The following is a 23599-nucleotide window of genomic DNA, read 5'->3' as shown; positions in this document are numbered from 1 at the left end:
AAAATAAATATTGAGATATTAAATAGGTTCAACATTTGCAAGTGTAATCCCTTTTGTAGGCTATTTTACTCTTGTGAATGTAAACATGTCTAGGATAGTTCTTCGGTTAATAAGGTAATAGTGCTTATTTGTGTCCGTTATTATATGGCCACCATGAGGACCACACAAAACATAACACAAATAACAGGCCAACGTCTATTTTCTAAAAATCTGATCCATGACGTAAATGCAGTTTAGACAGACATGAGTAATCGATCTCAGCGCTCAGGCAAGACAGAGCAATGTTTTCATGCCTGCTGACGACCTGCGCTAGTCACTCTGCCATGGCGCCCGTTATGTCACTGGTTGAGGAGGGGACATCATAACATCGTGTTTTAATTTGCTTTAGTGAAAGATAGCCTGTGCGTTTCGCTACTCCGGGTTTGAATTTAGTTACACTTATCTCTGAACCCGCCATGACCGTGGAGCAGAATGTCCTCCAGCAGCATTCTCAAAAGGTAAGCTTACAGAAGCTAACTTTGTGGCAAGCTAACTTTAGCCTAATGGCATAGCTAGCTAGCTACTTACTTTTAAGGCTCAAAGTACCCGCAGAGATGGCAAACCAGTTTCTTGGCTAGTTAGGTTAACATTAAATAGTCCTTTTATTCGGGTTACGGACTGTTGCTCAGGAACAGTGTGTAGATCGCGAGTACATTTATTCAAGTTAGGCCTAACGTTATCCTATCGTAACGCGTTATTCAACATTTAGCTAGCTAGCTAGCTGCTAGCCAACGTTAGCTAACGTTACAGTGAAGTTAAACATTAGAGTTGTTTGTGTTAGTTGGGTTACGTAAACATTAACTATAGCTTAAAAGCTTCATACGCGTTAATGTGGAAGAAACCTTTCTTTGTAACATTAGCATGCTGGGCTAATTATGTCGTCAATTGGAATGAACAAGGCCCAGTGACAGTGAAAGATTTAACGTTATGTTAGTGTCAACTTCGTAACGTTAGTATTTAGCTTGCTAGAGAGTTCAATCTTTTATTTTCACGGGACGTTTTGCTAAAACCTCTCCACCAACGATACTGTTTAGTATGGATAAGTGGATACTCTGTGTTTGAGTGTGTGCAAATGTTTCTTAGGTTACGCATCCCATATCTGGTATATTTGTTTACAAAGCATGACCAGCGGCGAAGGTAGAACCCAGCCTTGATGCTTGGCAGGGATTGAGTAGACAGATAGCAAGCCAAGTGTATAATGGTTCATAACTGAGAAGGCAGATTATTATGTTACATTTGATCATCCCTCTCAGTTTACTAAAGTGCATTTAGGGTCGATTGCGTTGCTTAGGCTTTGAGTTTTAAAAGGATTTAATCTCTGCGACCACCATGCCCAGCGATAGATAGATACTTTATTGATCCCCAAGGGGAAATTCAAGGAGCTCTGGTTAGTTCTGCAACCACTTGACTGATGTTGCTAAAACTTAGGTTGGACCATTACTGCTTTTACTACTAATGTTAGTCCAAATGTAAATAAATAATAGTTTTGCATAAGAGTGATGTAATCATATCTGATGGGTCTGAAGCCCAGGCAAAAATAAATACTTAACCTTTCCGTTGATGACTCAAACTTAAAAGTAGCCTTGTAACACACACCTTATTATGCAGTCTGACCTTTTCAGGGGCTGAAATGAAACCATGATTAACAACAATGTCAGCAAAGGCAGGCCAAACATTGTTTTATACTGGATTGAGCCATTATAATACAATAAATAAGTATGCATCTTCTTTTTCTAAGCTTTTATATTAAATCCTTTTTTTTGTATATCATAGTCTACGTACTATCTGTCCAGGTCGGATTTGTTTTGACAATGCGTGAGTGTATGGTGGAATTTAGTTATAGTCCTTACAGTTGTACATTACAGAGTACTTTATCAGAGCTGGGTGTGGTGCAGGTTTTCATGTAGTGGCCTGTGTGTGTGTGTGTGTGTGTGTGTGTGTGTGTGTGTGTGTGTGTGTGTGCGTGCGCGTGTGTGTGTGCGTGCGCGTGTGCGCGCGCGCGCGCCGCGAGCACGCAGACATATCTGAGTAACTGCTCTTGCGGTTGACTTGGCTCAAATCGGTCACAGGTGTGACTTTCCTTACACTTCAGTTACCCTGCCTTGCCAACACACTGGCATCCATCAGTCTCTGACAGTGACCAAAACACAGTGCCATCTTGATGTTTGTGATGTGATTGAAACATGGTCAAATGTAAAGCTTTTATAAGTGCACGAGTTCAAAATGCAGTTCTTGTGAGTGTAACGTTTAAATCTGCTGCATCACATTTAAAGTGTCGGAGCTTTAGAATGTTCAGCTGACACGTAAAAGGTCGGTATTGAGAGTGCATCAAGTGGTGGAATAAATAGGTTCATTCATGGATTTACATAACAGTAATGTTCTGCCTGTATTCCTCTCTTGCCTGTTTGCAGCAACCAACAGCGATGCTTTTTGCTGTAATGCCTTTTTGTATTCTTCATAGGTGGAAGGCACATGATCTGTCCATTTAGTGTGGTAGAAGAATCAAATCAGGGCTCCAGACTAACTTTTTTTACTAGGAGCACAGTGGCCCCCTACTGAAAATTTTAGGCGCGCAACCAGAAGATTTAGGGGCACACACCGTAAATCTACATGCTAACCAAATATTCACATTTCTACTAATTTCCACTGTAATACTAATAAATACTTTGATAATAGATGCAGAAATTACAATGTGCTGTTTCAAATTCAGTGTCACTTTTGAAGATGCAACATACAAGGTACCATTGCTGTCATGACAGTAAACAAAATATTTAAAAAATATACCAACTCTGGTCTACAACTACAATGAATTCACCTTAAAATTAAACCTGTATTGTTTAGGCTACTACCCATTGGGTTGGGTACCTTTCACATCTGAACCAATATTGGTACAGATACCTGAAATTATGGTAAATTTTTTTTGGTACTTTCCCTCTGTAATTACAAAACAATTCTTTCAGTTGTAAAAATAATTCCAAACCTATTTATCCTATGTACTTAGAACATTGTTATTTTATTAGAATATGTTACACTCTAAAGAAATTAAACAAAAATAAAAATAAAACCCCTCCCTCTCTCCTCCCAAACCCGTCCCAATAACCTATTAAATTGAATAATTATTCATTTCTTACTCACTGTAACTTGTTTAGCCTGTTTTATTTTCATCATGACTGTTTTCAATTGCTCTTTAATTTTTCATGTGAAGCACTTTGAGTTGCTGAAAGGTGCCTTGCCTCACAACCTCAGCCTGTCAGTCAGTCCCCAGGGCACAGTTGCACACTGTTGAGCCTGCTGCTTGTCTCAGAGGAAGTGTAACGTCAACAGCACCGGGACTGTTTTTAATATCATATCGCAGCAAACGCTGTCTGTGTGAAGTTTTTAAAAACTGTAACCATACTTGAACGTGATCGGCATCATACACTGTGACTTCAACAAAACAGCCGATCGCACCTCTGCGTGTGTGTGCGAGTGTGTGTGTGTTTGTGTCGGAGCACCGCTCTCTGTCAGTTTTCAGAGAGGACAGATAAGCTTGCGCTTACGCGCTCAGGTACCTACGTTTCGACATTTAACGTGTAAAAAACTGGGGCAAATTTGCTGGTCGCAAAATGCGACCATTTGGTGGCAGTCTGGAGCCCTGCAAATGATGCTCTAAAGGCCCCCTTTTTTATGAGAACGTGCACAGAGTTGAAGAAGAAATCCAGGGTTAACAGAGCAAGTTGATAACCACCGTTGTGGTATCCATCAGGGCTGCACAATATGAGAAAAATATGCGATAACGTTGAATATCACGATAACGATATTACTTGCGATAAACAAATATTAAAGTGTATTAAGTTCTTAATTTCTGCTGTTTTCAGTATTCTTCTTAAATTCAACAAATTGTTGAATTTAAAACAAACAAAAGAAAATAATTTCCAACATTCTGTTAGCCTGGTTGACACCAGACCCTTCTCAGTTGTAACTGAGAGTGGGTCTGGGAAAGGTTCATTGACAGTTCATGGGCGTCACCAACGGACGCCGCTCAAATGCCTCTGGGTGCATTGGATAGTCCTTCAACCAATCAGACCAATGATCTGGGTGACGCTTTTCACATCCAATATCCAACTAAAAAGAAATGTGATTTTGGTTTTTGGTGTCGTCCCTCCACACCCTACTTTTTACCACACCCTACACGCTGAAGAATTTCCAAACAGCTGACATGTTGCAGGTTCATTCACGAGGTTCCCATCATGTGGGAGAATAGCGCCGACACGCGCTTCACACCACGAGCGTTGACCGGCATTAAATCGGCATATGTCAGACTGACCTGCCGGTCGCCGGCCATGGCCGAGCACGTGAAGCACGGCTTCGGTAGCCGTCAAGTTGAATGTAAACAAAAAGCTGCTCGCCGTCGCTGCGCTATCGTCGCTGCGCTATCGTCGCTGCGCTATCGTCGCTGCGCTATCGTCGCTGCGCTATCGTCGCTGCGCTATCGTCGCTGCGCTATCGTCGCTGTGCAAAGGCCACCTCAACGGTTGTGATTGGTGTAAAGCCCGCCTGAGCGGTTGTGATTGGTGCCTCGATTTTGGGGACATTGGGATTGAATGGACTCTTTGCCAGACTGACTTGCAGAGCAAATCTCAAATTTGCTGGAAGTTTGTCAGGGTTTACCCAGGCTAACATTTTGTTATAGCACAAATTGAACATTGAATTGAATATAAAAGCAGGGCTCGACATTTAGGCTTGTCCGCTTGTCCGGGACAAGTGGATTTTTTGTAGGGCAAGTGGAAGAGAAATTTACTTGTCCCACTGGACAGGTTAAAACTCAAACAAAATAAAATGCCATGTTAGTTCACGTTATGTGCCACTCATTACGTCTATGTTACCGATTTGAAACGATAAATTTTTCCCCCCGCAATCCCAGGCAGCGGACCCAGCGGTAGTCGTCAGTGGGCCGCTAACGTTAGACCCAGCCCGCTGTTCAGCTCGTTTTCTGTAAGCGATGCAGCATGAAAGCACGGTGAACCTGCCGGTGTTAGTTAGCTAATGTTAGCTTGCTAACTCCGCCTTAACGTTACCTCCTCGCCACATCCTTGACAGAAAACGAGAGACCCGGTGCTAATACGGCACCGGTGCCTTAATGACGTTATCTACCGGACCGAATTGCAACGCAGATTTCGGTGCCACTTAAATGCCAGCGCTTCTCTCTGATGCTCCGAAAACGGACGAGGGAACCTAAACATCACCGCATGTCACGCTAGTTAACATTACACTTGGCAGCAGGTAATGTTAACCTACGGTTAACTAGCAGCTAGAGTAAACACGGTTAAAATGCTGACAGCTAAACGGTGTAAAAGTGTGTCTGTATTTCACTGGAGAGGAACATATGACGTTGTAGCTGCTGTTGTCGGAAAAACACAGATGTTGCGTTCACTTGAAATTGGCCTCGCCATACTCGTGCTGCATTCAAAGCTGTTGTAAAATACCCTTTTCCCATCCAGAGGTCGTTTTTGCCGTTCTAGAATGTCGGTTTTTTTGTGCTCCTTTTTGAAACAAATAAATAAATAACATGCTGATTAAATATCCTGTAATAATCAACTGTAAAGTAGCTACAGCTTTTAAAGGATCTCTAAATCAGCCTCTGCTGGGTAGAAATTAGTGAAATTATATTAAAAAAAAAAATAGTTAACACCAACATTAAGTGGCAAAATCCATTGTTATGTCTCCAAAATTATTTTAGATATAGTATAAGTTCAAGTTTAAGTCACCACTACGTCTGGTCAAAATATTGACTCAGTATCTCAGAATATAAACTAAGAATCTCAAAGTAATGAGAAAATGTAAAATATTGCTTTAGAATCTCAATATATTGACTTAGTATCTCAATATATTGACTTATCCAAAATATTGACTTAGTATCTCAATATACTGATTTAGTAACCCAGAATATTGACTAAGAATCTCAAACCAATGAGAACATTTAAAATATTGACTAACAATCTTAATAAATTGACTCAACATCTCAAAGTATCGACTTAATATCTCAATATATTGACTTAGTAACTTAGAATATTGACTAGGAATCTGAAAGTAATGACAAACTTTAAAATACTGACTTAGAATCTCAATATATTAACTTCTGCACACCGACATGCAACATATTACTATGTACTATGAAGTCTGGAGATCCTTTTTTCTTGTTGAATGGGAAATCTATTGTTGGGACACGTTTGTTTCTACTGTTTCAACTGAATTTTATTAATGCTGATAGTGTTTAGATGCTTTCATTAGCAAAACAATTTTTTTTTATAAAATGATGACTCTTTTCCCGGACAAGTGACTTTTGTGCATGGACAAGTGAAACGTAAATGTACTTGTCCGAAGGACAAATGCCTCAAAAAGTTAATGTCAAGCCCTGTAAAAGGCACAACTAACAAAAGAATGACCGTTACATTATTTACTTCAGTTTCTCTTAACTAACGCAGAAAACCAAAACGTGTTTTTCGCGATATGTCGCAGCCTTTCGCGATATGGTTATTGCGCCGGTTGATATTGCGATGACGATTAAAGGTGCACTGCCATACAAAACCGTTTTTACTTGCATTTTTTGAAATCTGTTAGGTCCATATGTGTTTTTGTTATGTTGTGAATGTGAAAATGAACTGCTACCTCCTCCGTCAGCTCTAGCCACTGAAAAGAAATAAACGGAGACATCAGGCCAATCACAAAAGCCGGTCAGTCTGACATCATATTGCCTGAACTTACTATTCATGAGCTCTTCCAGTTGGGCTGGGTAGAGGATGCTGATAGCCAAGCTCTCATTGGCTAGCTGTTAGCCAATCTGATTCAAACAGCTTAGCTTGTTGAATATTAATGAGAACTGGCAGAAATGGAGCCGAGTCTTCCTGAAGGCTTTCTATACCATGCTAGAATGCCTTGAAACAAGGTAACCAAGGCATTTTTTCCACAAAAAATGTTATAGAGTCCATGGTAGAACTTCAGACATTACCACAAAGTCATGAAATACGTGTGGCAGGGCACCTTTTTAAAAAAACGATGTATTGTGCAGCCCCTGTACCCATTTTCTCTGAATGAGGCTTCAGACGTTGTCTAGCTAGTTAAAGCATGATTTATGGTCGTGCGGTGGCTCCACGCAGAGTTTTCGCCGTAGCCTACGTAAGTGGCCTAAAGTTTAGACTTCTGCGTATCTCTTTAAGAGAGAGAGTGTGTGTGTGTGTGTGTGTGTGTGTGTGTGTGTGTGTGTGTGTGTGTGTGTGTGTGTGTGTGTGTGTGTGTGTGTGTGTGTGTGTGTGTGTGTGTGTGTGGTTTGCACATAGCTTTGTGTTCACTGTGTGTGACTATTGAGTTTATAATCAATAGGGCTGGGTATCGCCAATGATTTCGCCAATTGATCCGATTCACAAGGTCCCGATTCGGTTACATTTCCAACTCAACATCGATTTAGGTTAGGGAAATTTCAGTTGCAATACCAATTTTGCTTAAATATAAAAATAGACTCTCCGAGAACTTAAAGCTGTACATTGTACAAGCAAGAAGCAACCCTTACGTATATATATATTTTTTTAATGCACCAGGTTAGTGTTTACATTAAGAAATGACCCCAAAAAATGGGGTCCACATAAGCCTCTTCGTAACCATGGTGAAAAGGCATATATTAGATCAATTTCAGGATTATATTAATCCTTATCAAATCACTCAAAGACCAATCTTACTCGGGGAATCGATTATCACCCAGCCCTAATAATGAAGTAATCTACAGTATATATTTGATATTGTGGCACTGCGCATACAATTTGAGACTCACTTAATTCCAAGGCACACAACAATCTAAAAATACTGTTGTGCAGTGCACAATGTTTTGTGTGCATGCATGACTGACGGCTCTGTATTTCTTTCATTTATTTAACCTTGCCGTGCCAGGGGAAAGGCTTACATAATCCTCATTTGTGATCAACAGTTTTTCTCCCTAAAAACAAAGTTTAGATTCTTGCCTACCTGAAATACTGGAGTACAGTTCACTCTAGTGTGCTTCTCTAGAGTGCTTGATGCTATTATGCACATGGGGTTGTTGATTACTGTCTTTACATCTAAACTATAAAACATGATATTATATAAACTCTTGACATTCAAGAGCACAGCACAAAACATGTTGGATGAAAGCTTGCGTTATTTGTTTGGTTGTGCTGCTTTATAATATATCACTTTCCCGTGCATGGCTGGTTTCCATTGCCTTTTGTGTAGTAGCTGTAGCAAGTCCATTAAAAGGGTAAGAAAAAAATGTTTAGTGTAAAAACAACCTACAGTAACTGTTCCTCAACCAAAGAAGACCCCTTTGAACGGACACTGTTGGCTGGTGCAGCTGTGACGTTACAGTCACTAATAAATAAATAAATAATAATAAATAAATGTATGTGTGGTAAAACCATATAGTACAGCTGGGTTTGACATGAGTATGTCATTAGACTTCTGTGAACTCATTAATAGGGAAGAGAATTGACAGGTCCAATTAAATCAAACTATGTCCTATACAATTAATATATATCTATCCAGTAGGGCTGCACAATATATACTTTTTTTCATCCTCATCGCAATATCAACTTGCGCAATAAACACATCGCGAAAAGGCTGCGACATATCGCAAAAGACACTCCGATATCTTTTGTGTTAGTTGAAAGAACATATCAGCAGAAAACTGCACTTTAAAATGTAACTGTCACTTTTATTTAGCGTTGCCATTTTTATATTCAATTCAATGCTCAATCTGTTCAATTAGAAGAATTATTACTTTAATTTGTTTCAAATCCAACAAGCAATGTGTTGTATTTTAGCAGAATACTAAAAGCAGCAGAAATGCAGAACTTAGTACATTTTAATATCTGTTTATTTATTGCAAGTAATAATGGCAATTTTCAACGTCGTCATCGCATATTTTCCTCACATCGTGCAGCACTATTATCCAGATCGCTGCGGTGTAGAGCCGGCATACTTTTTTAGTTTATCCGGGCTAGGAAAAATTGCTTAGGCCTCAGAGGGCTAATGGCTCGTTTTAATGGAGCTGATAATGATGCTTGATACTGGTCTGAGTTCCTGGAGTCTATTTTTTGGAGGGCTAAGCAGCAGGTTGCCTTCTTTTTTTCCTCTGCTTTAATCTCTGGATGGTGTTGAGCTAGTGACAGTCAAATATTGCTTTTATAGAACTATATGCTTATTCAGCCATGACTATGGATGTTTACGTTCACTGTAATTAATGTTCAGTTAAACACTGTTAATCAATCAAGAATATATCAATATCAACCGACATTATTTTTGCACTCCTGCAATATTGGTATGTATAGCTGTTAAGGGCAGCTGATACTCACAGTATGGTCAACTGCACTGTGCATAGCATGAGTACAAAGCCTGTGATGCATGTCACTATGCAAACTCTCACCAGTTTTAAATATTCCAAATAATTATTACACATACATTCCTTGATTTAAAAAAAAAAAAGATAGATAATTATAATAAGCCTTCCCCTGTAGCCTTAGATAGAGATTTGGCTCTTACTCCACCTTTTTTTTTCTTTTCATTCATCTGGCCGTCACTATAGGTGTGTAATAGCCTTACGAGTAGCTCCATTATTGATTGAGTTGAAATGTTGGCTTCACTCTTACAGTTGTGGCTCCTTGGCGTTGTCATGTCTCCATGATGCCCTGCTCTGAACTGCCTTGTATCCTTCTCTCTTCTATTCTTTTCCCTTCAATAGCACCAGCAGACACTACTAAACCAGCTGAGGGAGGTCACGGGCACCACAGACGTTCAGCTGCTTCAGCAGGCGCTGCAGGTACACTATGAAACGCATGCATCACACACACACACGCTTGGATATTAGCTAATGCAGAAACAGTTTCTCTGTTTACAAGCATCACCACATATTCCTTTTAAGACCCATTTCATGTCAAAGACAGGTGAGATGCTTTTCTACCTCAAACCCACATTTGACCCGTTCATATGAAACTGCTGGTCCATGTTAATCTCTGGGGTTTGCAGAGAGTGTATACGTAGTTCCACCCAAGTCCCTACTAAACCAGACACTTAGGCCGGTTACACACTGGCTGCGTGGCGTGAGCGTGGCTTGTCACGCAGGGATTGTGTAAGCTCTAACCTGTTAATATGGGAGCTGAAATAAAAACGGACACGCCGCGCAGCTGACACGCTCGCGCCACGCATCCAGTGTGTAACCGGCCTTACACGGTTTTAAATTAGATAAGCACACACTTTGGCAATCTTGCCATCTTCCTTTTTTTTAGTTGTACTTATTCTAGTTCAGTTGTATTACTCAGCTATTGTTAGCATGAGTTCTCCTAAACAGCAGCCACATTTTTCAGGTCTCACCAAGAAACTTAAGGTTGAAAAATATATGAAAGCTTGAGCTGAGACAGGGTTCAAGTTCTAGTCAAGTGTTCCTGCAAATTATTTCCCCGTGTTTATACTGAACTGACATATGGCTCAACACACACATTGTTGCTGCAGGTGAGCAATGGAGACTTGGCCGAGGCTGTGGCGTTTCTGACAGAGAAGAACGCCAAGGTTCCTCAGCAAGATGAGACGACCTACTACCAGACGTCCCAGGTGGCCAGCGACAAATACATCAGCGTGGGAAGCCAGGCAGACACAAGTGAGCAGCTTACTTAAACTTTTTGGCAAGGAAGTTTAAGAGACCTCACAGGGATGATTTAGAAGATAAAAAAACATATAAGCTCAGTTTACAGTTTCATAACATCTATATAAGATTTCTGTCTTTAAATTGTAATTAACAAACTATATTTTAGCTTTGTCGATATGGATTATTGTATACTGTCATAGCACAAATCACCATACGTAATAAACAGTAGTTCCCCTATAAGGCTGAACGATTTTGAGAAAAAAAAACAATCTAATTGCGGTTTTTCTACCAGATAATGCGATTACGATTCAATTTGCAATTTCTTTTCCCTTCTTAAGTTAAGCTAAATTTCAGTATTCACTGTGTAACAGATAAAACATGTCATGGAGCATTATAACATGAGATACCACCAAACACAGAACATTTATCACAAAAGCTAAAGTTATGAACTATATATTGAAAGCATATCAGTACTTTCCTGTAAAGTGAAATGTCTGCTCTGCCTCAGTTCAACAGCAGCATCTCCATATGGCACCTTCTACCATCATGTTAAATAAAGTCATAAAAATAAATGAAATATTCACTGAAGATAGGACGTTTCTGTAAACAGTCTGTGATATGTAACATTATTCCAGCAATTATCTTATGGAAAAACAGTAAATATAATAACAAAAAGAGGAATAAAACAGGTTGAACCAAATGTTACACCAAACATTCAACTAAATATTCCATCCATCCATCTTCGTCCGCTTATCCGGTGTCGGGTCGCGGGGGGAGCAGCTCCAGCAGGGGACCCCAAACTTCCCTTTCCCGAGCAACATTAACCAGCTCCGACTGGGGATCCCAAATGCGTTCCCAGGCCAGGTTGGAGATATAATCCCTCCACCTAGTCCTGGGTCTTCCCCGAGGCCTCCTCCCAGCTGGACGTGCCTGGAACACCTCCCTAGGGAGGCGCCCAGGGGGCATCCTTACCAGATGCCCGAACCACCTCAACTGGCTCCTTTCGACGCGAAGGAGCAGCGGCTCTACTCCGAGCTCCTCACGGATGACTGAGCTTCTGACCCTATCTCTAAGGGAGACGCCAGCCACCCTCCTGAGGAAACCCATTTCGGCCGCTTGTACCCTGGATCTCGTTCTTTCGGTCATGACCCAGCCTTCATGACCATAGGTGAGGGTAGGAATGAAAACTGACCGTTAGATCGAGAGCTTTGCCTTCTGGCTCAGCTCTCTTTTCGTCACAACGGTGTGATAGATTGAATGTAATACCGCACCCGCTGCGCCGATTCTCCGACCAATCTCCCGCTCCATTGTCCCCTCACTCGCGAGGTACTTGAACTCCTTCACTTGGGGTAAGGACTCATTCCCTACCTGGAGAAGGCATTCCATCGGTTTCCTGCTGAGAACCATGGCCTCCGATTTAGAGGTGCTGATCCTCATCCCAACCGCTTCACACTCGGCTGCGAACCGATCCAGTGGGTGTTGAAGGTCACAGGCCGATGATGCCATCAGGACCACATCATCTGCAAAGAGCAGCGATGAGATCCCCAGCCCACCGAACTGCAACCCCTCCCCACCCAGACTACGCCTCGATATCCTGTCCATAAATATTACAAACAGGATTGGTGACAAAGCGCAGCCCTGGCGGAGGCCAACCCACCTGAAACGAGTCCGACTTACTGCCGAGAACCCGACACAGCTCTCACTTTGGTCGTACAGAGATTGGATGGCCCTGAGTAGAGACCCCCACCCCATATTCCCCATGCACACCTCCCACAGTATCTCCCGGGGGACCCGGTCATACGCCTTCTCCAAATCCACAAAACACATGTAAACCAGTTGGGCATACTCCCAGGCTCCCTCCAGGATCCTTGCGAGAGTGAAGAGCTGGTCCGTTGTTCCACGACCAGGACGGAATCCACATTGTTCGACTATCGGCTGAACCCTCCTTTCCAGCACCTTGGAGTAGACTTTACCAGGGAGGCTGAGAAGTGTGATACCCCTGTAATTGGCACACACCCTCTGGTCCCCCTTTTTAAAAAGGGGAACCACCACCCCAGTCTGCCACTCCTTTGGCACCGTCCCAGACTTCCACGTAATGTTTAAGAGTCGTGTCAACCAGGACAGCCCCTCCACACCCAGAGCCTTGAGCATTTCTGGACGGATCTCATCAATCCCCGGGGCTTTGCCACTGTGGAGTTGTTTGACTACATCAGTGACTTCCGCCTGGGAAAACAACGACAATCCCCCGTTATCCTCCAGCTCTGCCTCTAATATAGAGGGCGTATTAGTCGGATTCAGGAGTTCCTCAAAGTGCTCCTTCCACCGCCCTATTACCTCCTCAGTTGAGGTCAACAGTGTCCCATCCTTACTGTACACAGCTTGGATGGTTCCCCGCTTCCCCCCTCCTGAGGTGGCGAACAGTTTTCCAGAAGCACTTTGGTGCCGACCGAAAGTCCTTCTCCATGTCTTCTCCAAACTTCTCCCACACCCGCTGCTTTGCCTCTTTCACGGCAGAGGCTGCAGCCCTTCGGGCCCTTCGGTATCCTGCAACTGCCTCCGGAGTCCTCTGGGATAACATATCCCGGAAAGACTCCTTCTTCAGTCGGACGGCTTCCCTGACCACCGGTGTCCACCACGGTGTTCGTGGGTTACCGCCCCTTGAGGCACCTAAGACCCTAAAACCACAGCTCCTCGCCGCAGCTTCAGCAATGGAAACTTTGAACATTGTCCACTCGGGTTCAATGCCCCCAGCCTCCACAGGGATGCACGAAAAGCTCCGCCGGAGGTGTGAGTTGAAAGTCTGTCGGACAGGGGCCTCCTCCAGACGTTCCCAATTTCCCCGCACTATACGTTTGGGCTTACCAGGTCTGTCCAGAGTCTTCCCCCACCCCCTGACCCAACTCACCACCAGATGGTGATCGGTTGACAGCTCTGCCCCTTTCTTCACCCGAGTGTCCAAAACATACGGCCTCAGATCAGATGAAACGATTATGAAATTGATCATTGACCTTCGGCCTAGGGTGCTCTGGTACCAGGTACACTTATGTTCGAACATGGTGTTCGTTATAGACAATCCATGACTAGCACAGAAGTCCAACAACAAACAACCACTCTGGTTTAGATCAGGGAGGCCGTTCCTCCCAATCACGCCTCTCCAGGGGTCTCCATCATTGCCCACGTGCGCGTTGAAGTCCCCCAGCAGAACAATGGAGTCCCCCACTGGAGCCCCATGCAGGACTCCAGTCAAGGTCTCCAAGAAGGCCGAATACTCCGAACTCCTGTCCCCACAACCCGCAGGCGTAGGGAGGCGACCCTCTCGTCCACCGGGGTAAACTCCAACGTAGCGGCGCTCAGCCGGGGGCTTGTGACGCCTCACACCCTGGGCAACTCCGGAGAAGAAAAGAGTCCAACCCCTATCCAGGAGTACGGTTCCAGAACCGAGACTGTGTGTAGAGGTAAGCCCCACCAGATCTAACCGGTAGCGCTCCACCTCCCGCACCAGTTCCGGCTCCTTCCCCCACAGAGAGGTGACGTTCCACGTCCCCAGAGCCAGCGTCTGCTGCCCGGGTCTGGTCCGTCGAGGCCCCTGACCTTCACTGCCACCCATGTGGCAGTGCACCCGACCCCAGCGGTTCCTCCCACAGGTGGTGGGCCCATGGGCTGGAGAGATGGGAGCCACGTAGCTTGTTCGGGCTGTGCCCGGCCGGGCTCCGTGGCAAACCCGGCCACCAGGCGCTCGCCGACGAGCCCGCCGTCTGGGCCTGGCTCCAGACGGGGGCCCCGAGCTTCCTCCGGGCAGGGTCACTCCATCTCTACCTCGTTTATTTCAACAAAATATTGCACATTGGATTAATGGCGGTCTTCACAATTAGCTAATCGCATTCTTTCAAATCTCAATTTCAATTTGAAAGAAAATGTGAAAAACTAGAGGGTTTTCAATACTTCCCTAAGCTGTCTGAGTATGAACCAAGGTAAAATGGGTGTTCATGCAAATCAAATTACAGCTTGTTTGTGTTTTCTTTAATGCAGATGTGATTGACCTGACGGGGGATGATAAAGATGACCTGCAGAGGGCTATCGCCCTCAGCCTGGAGGAGTCCAACCGGGCGTTCAGGGAGACAGGCATCACTGATGAGGAGCAGGCCATTAGCCGGTGGGCTCAGCAGCATTACTCGCTAATAAGAAATGTGCCTAGAAATTTTGGACTCAACATCTCACCACACAGGCAGGAAAAAAAACAGTTTGCACCAATCTTTAGAAGAAAAATAAAAACACAAGACCTCTATTTTAATCAGGGATGTCCCGAGCCGATTCTAAGCATCGGTATCGGGGCCGATCCAGGCATATTTTAACGGATCGTATTGGGTAGAGATACAGCTGATCAAAATCTGATCCTTTCCTTCCTGACCTTTGCTGTGTTTTGTCCACCTCGACTTGCTAGAGTTGCACCGCTGCTCTCCTTAGTGACAGCCGGGCTCAACTCTGCGAGCTAGTCGCTCCACATGCGAGTACACATTTGACTGTATGAATGTGATAAATGATTGGTTTGCACCAGTGATTGACTGTGCTCCGTCACCTGTTAAAATGACAAACGTCGCCGGTGGCAGATCATATCAGCTGTCACTAATTAACATTAATTCTGCGAGTAACTTGATGGCAGGCCAACATTTGGCTGTTGTCGGGTTTATGTGCTCTCTGGGGCCCGTATATCTGTTTTCTGCCAGATCTGTACTCAAGATTGTTTGAGGTAAGAGAAGCATCAATCTGTAACACCATGTGGACAGAGTGTTCTACAGTCCCAACAACTCCAACAGAGTCTAATCTGTTACTCATCTAATACATCACATGATAGTTACATAGTAAGAACAAATCATCTCTGTCTTAGAGATAAGTAAACTGTGTTAAAAGAAATGCAGTTTTGAAATTTGGGTCTTGGATATTTGGAACATTTCCAGACTAGGTTTGAGGTTTAATGTGGAAAAAATGGAATGGAATTAATATTTAAAGTCACCACTTAAACCTCATATTTTTCCTTTCATGCACCGTCCAAGGCATTGCTAATGGTCACCTACGTTGTCATTCATGTAATTCGTTTTTTATGTCCTCATAAACGGAGAATAAAAGCCTTATGAGTATTACATTTTAAATCACAAATCTTAGTATAAAGTACAATATGACCTGACTGAAGTACAATGCTAAGGAGCCACAATCAGGCAGTTCAATTGAACCCCATTAAGACTAAGGACCATCATGACAAGATGAAGAATGAGAGGGAAGAAGTTTGAAAATAGCACTTTTTAGGAGATAGAATGCGGGATGAACTAGAACAGGGGAGCCAGTGCGTGACGGCACCACCTACTGTGGAACCACCTTTAAAAAAATCATAAGAAATTGAATTGTACATAAAGCAGGTAATTCCGCTACCACTAGTGGGTTGAGCTGGACCTTTCAAATGTATTTATGGAAAGGTCTGACAATGCTGAGATCATTTGGTAGAAAAAAGGTTTTGGCATCCTCTCTTTCTTACTTTCTTTAATTTTTTTCCCCTTTCTCTTATAGAGTTTTGGAGGCCAGCATAGCAGAGAACAAGGCAAGTCTGAAGCGGACCCACACAGAAGTATGGAGCGATTCACCCAACCCGTATGACAGGAAGAGGATAGATACCTGTCCTGTGGGGCTGAAAAATGTTGGCAATACCTGCTGGTTCAGTGCTGTCATACAGGTAGGCACACACACATACTCACTGATTGTCCAAGACCAGGTGGAAGGCATCGATCAGGAATCAATGCATTAGTCTGCTGCAGTTTTCCTAAGTAGTAATGGATAAGAGAGTTATCTAAATGTTTATATGCTGGAGAAAATGCTGGAACATTTTAGCCCAACTGTCACAAAGACTTTCTTCTATGCTGGTGATGTCAGTGGTAGACTGTGACCTGATCTGAAATATGCCAGATGAACACTGGATACACCATCACATGGTGCCTGGCCCCTGTGTGTAATGAGAAGAAGGCACTGCTTGTACCTGACCCCGCTGCACTTAGTGCAAGCACAGAAGTAAACAACTTTTTCTTTTTATAACAAGATATCGAAAAACTCGACAACTGTTATGTTCACTTTCACATTCAAAACAGAAATTAAACACCATGACCTGAAGTTAAAGCAGTGAGCACAAGTGGCTCTTGTAATAGCTGTGAAAGGTTGAACATGCTTTCCCTCAATGTGTGCAGTTTTTGTTACATGTAACATAATCGCGCAAAACTGAGTTTAATATTCTGGCATATTAAATGTCATTGTGCTTTGTTATGTTAAACATTCCACAGTGCGTTTCCTTACTTTCCTCCATCACCTCAGGTTGTTTTTCAGAACTTGTATCACATGATGCAACAAACGCTGTCAACATATCATTCCAAGTAATGCGTAAAGGGGTCAGGTTTATGTCCTATTTGTGTATAATCAATCTTTTATTTCTGTTTCATGCACTACAGCTGGCAGAAGCATGTGACAGATTGACTTGCATTGGTTGTAATTGCTAGAAGAGTGGTCCTAATGTTATTGCAGAGAGCATAAGCTTTTGATTAAGACATTTGTTTTAATTGGGGAAATGCGGAGACAAAGGGAGAAGCAGTATCTTGCACATATAGCATGCAGGTAAAGTAGTGTGAATAATTATACAAAATTGAAACCTTATAGCTGTTGCTGCAGCATCGTAGCTTTACAGAGTGGAATGCCACACGTTGTAAGAGGTTTAAGGCATTATACTGTATGCACTTTGATGAGGCCTCTCTACGTTAAGAAATCACTAGATTGTTCGCTGCAGTTAACCTTGATTGTCCTCTGACATGAAACAATGTATGTCTTTATCGTTGGATGTTACTAACCTAGTCTTTATCCCTCTTCATCCTCAAGTCTCTGTTCAACCTGTTGGAGTTCCAGAGGCTGGTGCTCAACTACTCTCCGCCAGCCCGCGTCCACGACCTGCCTCGCAACCAAAAGGTTAGAGATTTCTTCACAGTACCTCAACAGAGGTAAATGAAACCGCAAAAACAAAGTGAGAGTGTAATGATTTTTAGTTCAGTGTGTGTGCGACCTCACCTCAGTTGTGTGTATATCCATCTATAGCCTTTCACAGCTAGCAGTGCTTTAGCTCTGAGGGTTTGGAGCTGTGAGCCACCGTTCAGCAGCTGTGTGAGTGTGCCCTAAGTTCACAGCAGCTTAGTGTTTTGCCCCTGATAGTTCATGTAAACTCACCGCTAGCAAGCTACAAGAATCCCTACCCTCTGTGAAATGTTTAATGAAACCCAAGTATTTCTCTTTCAGAACAGACATGAACATGCAGAGACCGTGTGTTTCGATTTGTCCTCACCACCGCATTGGCAGAATAGTTATCAGTAGGGGAAATATGGACGGTCAAAACCATGCTGAGGGCTCACCACAGGGTTAGCAGCCTGTCACTAATCTGGCTTAAGCCTCTGCTGTGGAAGTGTAGTTTGGGGCAGTCATCTCTTCATGTCAGTTCCATTGGTTCTAATCCCTGACCTTTCACTTCAGCAGTATGCAACTGCTAGAGCTTAGAATCTAATCCTTACATCGGCATCCCTGACTTTCTAGCACAGAAAATAAGTGTTATAATGCACCGCTAAGTCACGTTACCCCTGTATCTCTCTGTCATAATGCCACTATGGTGATATTGCACAATGTAAAGATGAGAACTACGGAAACACTGTTGTTAAAAAAAGTGACGTGATTCAGTCCATGACCTTTACCATGCTCTTCAAATGGCTTATTGAGGGTATTTAATAAAGAGTTGTACCTAAAATGCTGGTATCGGTACAGGCTAGTACGCAAGTCTATGCACCGATCTGATACTACGTAATGAAGCCCCGACAAAAAAACTACTTTTAAAGTAGTTTCACCTGGATAAAACAGCCGTTTGCTAACATTAGCTCTTGTACACTCTACAGTAGCAAACCAAACCATGAATCAATTCTTCTTTACCACCCCAAAATAGTAGCTCACACAGCAAGTTGCGCTGTGCCGCCACCACAGAAGACCGCAAAGGTTGCAGCCCCTGAATTGGGACACAGCAGAGACAGTCAGACCTGGTTAGCTAGTGGCAGCCACTGGCAACTACGGTTTCTTTAGAGCGCTTGAAGAATTGATTTGTGTTTTGATCTGCTAGCGGAGAGTGTAACCACAGATACTCTTTCTAAACCGTCTTTGTGTAATGTTACTTAGAGTTTATGGTAGCAAAAATTCTGCAATTTGGCAATATTTTACACAGGAACATACCAATTAAACACAGTATATAGTATCATACAGTACGCAAGGCTTTCTTTTTCAAGGGGTGGCACTAGTGTTGCCAATTTCAGTTGCTATTGCACTACTTTTTTATACTGGTACTGTACTATTGAAAATTTTAAATGTCTTAAGTTTACTAAATTGTGGCTTCATTTATTCCTAGATTTATTTATGTACTATGTTCTTTTTCAGTTAATGACTGTCTGTCAAACTACATGAGTGTGTTATGGCATTCATTTTTTGTATGTATAAGGCTGGTGATACTATTATTTTTTGTTAATATACTTGTTCATGTTTTACTCTGAGCAGGAACACAGGAACCTGCCCTTCATGCAGGAGCTGCGGAACCTCTTCTCCCTCATGGTGGGCTCCAAGAGGAAATATGTGGATCCGTCACGAGCTGTGGAAATCCTTAAAGATGCCTTCAAGTCCAGTGAGTCGCAGCAGGTAAGCCTCTTTCTGCCATACCGCCTCTGCATAATAACATTCACTTAGTACAGGCAGTGTTCAATGAAGAGAACGTCATTATTGCAAGCAGGTGAGAGGTTATGTTCTTGTTACAGAAGTATCTCCTACTGATGAAATCAAAGTGACGGCACACATTTTACACACAGCTTCACATGGCATGGTTTTGACATGGTAGATGCTGAGTTCCTCAGGAAAAGTACTAAACATATTAAAGTCTTCCACCTGCCCAATACCAACTTCCTTTTTTGTTTTATTTTATTTTGGTCTCTAAAGAGGTCCTAACAATTATTAATCAATGTTGTCCCTATAGCATTTAAGACTGCTAGAAAAACCTCCTTTTAAAAAAAAAAAAAAAGTAGTCTAGGTCCATCAACACTTACAGAGTACAGACCAATCTCTAATCTTCCAATTTTAAGTACATCTTTAGAGAAATTGGTTTTCATGCAGTTAGTTTCCTGAACTCGAACAGTAAATCAGAAATGTATTAAACTAATAAAGGCATTTTAACTGTCCTTGTGGGCCTGAAGTAAGCCCTACTGGCTTCCTTTTTTCTATATTAAATTTGAAATATTTGACAGAAGCCCCATTTTTATTTATTGTACTATTTGACCGGAGTGCTGCTGTTGATACAGTTAAACACCAGGTCCATTACATATACTAAGGAAACCCATTGGCCATGTCGCTCTTATTATCAGCTTTTCAGTCATCTGCAAAGCACTGCATTTCACTAACCATTGTATAAAGGTGCTAAATAAATAGGCTTTGATACATTTAGTAATAAGTAAATCTCTCCTTATGCTACCACCTTTAGCCAAATGAAAGGTCCAGCCAGTTAAGTGCTAATGTTAGCTTAACATGCTTTGAATGCACTTTTTAAAACATGCTGCAGTAGGGATGGGCGATATATACATTGCAGCCTCTTGCGATAACAATATATATCACGATATATTAATTGTAATAGAACCATTTCAGACCAGGTTACATAGAACCTAAGGAAAGCCAAACTGCTAAATGTATTTTTTTTTTTTTTTTTTTTAAAGAGAAAGAAACATAGTATGTAGTTTTGAGAACATTTATTGTGCAAAACTGTAATTATACAACATAATGTTGCAGATAAATAAAATTCAAGTACACTAGTTGCAGAGACTTTAATAAAGGAAAAGCTTAAAGTATTGGGTTTCTTTCCTTCAGTGCAAATCATTCTAAAAGGCACTACACTTAGTTTAAGTCCTTGGTTCTTAAATGCCACCCCAGATGCAGAGAACAGGGAAAAACTGGTGTCTTTTTAGTTAAGGAACAGACACTGTACTTATTATTAGGCAAAGATGCACAGATACTTTAAATAAAAACATATTTCAAACAAAGTTTCTTACCTGCAGCCTAATGTAACACATTTGAGCACACTTGTACACACGCATGTGCACACACACACACACACACACACACACACACACACACACACACACACACACACACACACACACACACATAGGGCCGTATGTTCAGCAGGGAAGTACGATGTCTGCAGACACCGGCTGCCAAGATTCCAATCATCCGTTATATAGTGAATGGTCAGGCTGATGAAAGGCTCCATGGTACGGCTCGACAACAGGTCCGTTGTAGCTGCTTAAATCTGAATCAAGTCCAAATAATGGATGTTGCACCAGTCTTTTTCACCAGCTCCTCCGTTTCGCTTTCGGCCATGTTTACTCAAGATGACGATGACGCGTTGCAGCTTTTGGCTCTAACCTTCGCGGGTAGATTGCATCATCAACATACATTATGGCGATTAAAATCTCTATCGTAGACCAATTTCGTATCGTTTATATTGCATATCGTTTCTATCGTCCATTACTATTATATACAGCTTTAAAGACAGACCGTTTTTGAAAGCCTTTTTTTATTATTAAATGACTTTAAATTAAGTGCTGTTTTTATTTGTTGTTCCATATTACATATATACACATATATGACTATATGTTATTGAGTTTTATTAATAGTTTCAGTGATTTCTTATTACCATGTCTGTATCGGTTTTGTTTTGTAAATAAGTTAATTATACTTCCTGAGACTCACAGGTTATATACTGATTACAAATAGGGTAAAGTGTACAAACGCGGTTCCTTTTTTACATATTTTCCACTACTACATGAGTGTTTCAGTCAGTTTGGCAGACAGTCATACTTCCGAAATGTGAATAATTCCTGTAGAAACATCTGCGTGTGTAATTATTCATTCCTCTTTTGTCCTAATAGAAAATAAGCACTTCTCTGCTGTTTGCACATATATTAATACCTTTTACCCCCCTCTTGTGCCGAGTCCTTTCACACTCAGACTTGACTGCTCAATTTCATGGTCGTTCTACTGACTCAGCCCTACTGAATCCGAGACTCTTAACCTCTCTGATCTATAACTATTAATCCTCAAACCCAACCCTCTGAACTTTGCAAAAAATAATATTGACTAGGAATTAGCTGTTTGTGCATATATCCTATAATGTGACATACGCATGTCAATTGTACAAAACCGTTCTGTTCTTCTCCTTACATAAGCATTCATTCTAAGCCAGTGTCTCTGCAGCGGTTAACCGAGGTCAGTCTTCTGCCTTCTCCCCTCGTCAATCATGTCACTACTCGGTGTATTAGTCAGATGGGCGTTGACCTGAATTAACGGCTAGCATTGATGTCTTTGAGAGATGGCCTTTGGCATGCACATTCCTTTTTGAAGTTCAGCAATCTGCAAAATTCCTCGGCTAAGACGAGTTATCTCCCACCCAAAGCTCAGCGTTAATCGGCAGATGACAGACATAACATTGATTTGACTGATTGTACTGTCTTGCTTGCAGGCGCAGTTAAGTCCTATAGTTTGACTCCGTGACATCAGTGTCCCAAAGGCCGTCTGTGTAATTGGTCCCTTTGTATCTATGTGTGTATTTCTCTCAACAGCAAGATGTGAGCGAGTTCACCCACAAGCTGCTGGACTGGCTGGAGGACGCCTTCCAGATGAAGGCTGAAGAAGACAGGTAACGCCAGCTCTCTCTATCCAGAGGTCAATGTTAAAAAGATGGACATGCAGTAGACAAATGCTTGTTGGTGTTAATGGGCACCAAATTTAAATTTTTTAACAACATATAAAACATGACCTCGCAACATGAACACATCCCCCCTCCCCTCCGTCATCATCATCCACCCAAACAAAAATTAAAAAACATGACACAGTAACTACAATATTCAAGAATATTCAACAAAATAGACAATAAACCAAAAACCAAATATAAATGACAACACCATGAGCCCATCATACACGTCTCTCCACAGCACAAATCTTCCTAGGAGGCCTCCAGAAAGTTTAGCTACTTTCCCCATTTTCTAATATAGACATCCAATCTGGCAAACCGTTTCTATCACATTTCTTCAAACGCTGCCACCCTAGCCATTTTATTAGCCCACTCCTGGATTGACGGCACCACTTGATTCTTCCATCCTCTTAAAATAATCTGTCTATCATTAAACTAGTCTGGACCCAGCTTCTTATGTGCTTATCCATCCCGCTTAGGATTGAGGGGCACCACATTTTGAAGCCGAGAATCAAATGTACATTGTACAAATGAACTGAATCAAATTCCTTTAAACAACGCGTTTGTTTGTTTTGCTTTCAGGGAGGGTGAGAAGCCAAAGAACCCCATGGTGGAGCTTTTCTATGGCCGCTTCCTTGCAGTGGGTGTCCTGGAAGGTGAGATGAGGTGTTAAAGCACCCATATTATGCTCATTTTCAGGTTCATAATTGTATTTTAAGGTTTACATGGTTTAATTTTCAAAAAACACCATATTTTTGTTGTACTGCACATTGCTGCAGCTCCTCTTTTCACCCTGTGTTCAGGTATCTGTTTTAGCTACAAAGTGAGAGATCTTTTCTTCTGTACTATCTTTGATCGCACATGCGCAGTAGCTCAGATCGTAGATCATGTCAGCTAGCTCCATAGACAGTAAAAGAGGCTGTTTCTCCAACTTCGGTCAGTTACAAGGCAGGATTAGCTGGGAAACTTTTTCTAAACGAGGGCGCACATGTAAGTAGTTCTTTTGTAGATTATGGTGAAAGTGTGTGTGTTGTAGCAGTGCTTTGCCATTGAGAACGAGGTAGCATGCTAGC

At 42.2% G+C, this 23599-nt stretch overlaps 1 protein-coding gene across 3 annotated transcripts in view; it reads left to right on the top strand.

The window, feature by feature from the left end:
• Positions 1–237: 237 nt before the first annotated feature.
• usp25 (ubiquitin specific peptidase 25) overlaps positions 238–23599 on the top strand; it is a 45710-nt gene continuing 22348 nt past the window's right edge. For 2 of the 3 annotated variants that reach the window (XM_028594766.1, XM_028594765.1), the window contains exons 1-9: positions 238–497; positions 9785–9862; positions 10552–10696; positions 14714–14837; positions 16244–16406; positions 17591–17677; positions 19292–19429; positions 22396–22472; positions 23109–23182. In XM_028594766.1, the coding sequence (XP_028450567.1) occupies positions 456–497; positions 9785–9862; positions 10552–10696; positions 14714–14837; positions 16244–16406; positions 17591–17677; positions 19292–19429; positions 22396–22472; positions 23109–23182 (928 nt within the window). In that variant the 5' untranslated portion in view covers positions 238–455. The remainder of the gene's footprint in view (positions 498–9784; positions 9863–10551; positions 10697–14713; positions 14838–16243; positions 16407–17590; positions 17678–19291; positions 19430–22395; positions 22473–23108; positions 23183–23599) is intronic. The other variant, XM_028594767.1, reaches the window with a different exon arrangement.

This window comes from Perca flavescens, chromosome 13 (genome assembly GCF_004354835.1).
Source record: "Perca flavescens isolate YP-PL-M2 chromosome 13, PFLA_1.0, whole genome shotgun sequence".
Classification (NCBI taxonomy): Eukaryota; Metazoa; Chordata; class Actinopteri; order Perciformes; family Percidae; genus Perca; species Perca flavescens.
The sequence above is the reverse complement of the archived record's forward strand: the minus strand, read 5'-3'. Positions and strand labels throughout refer to the sequence as shown.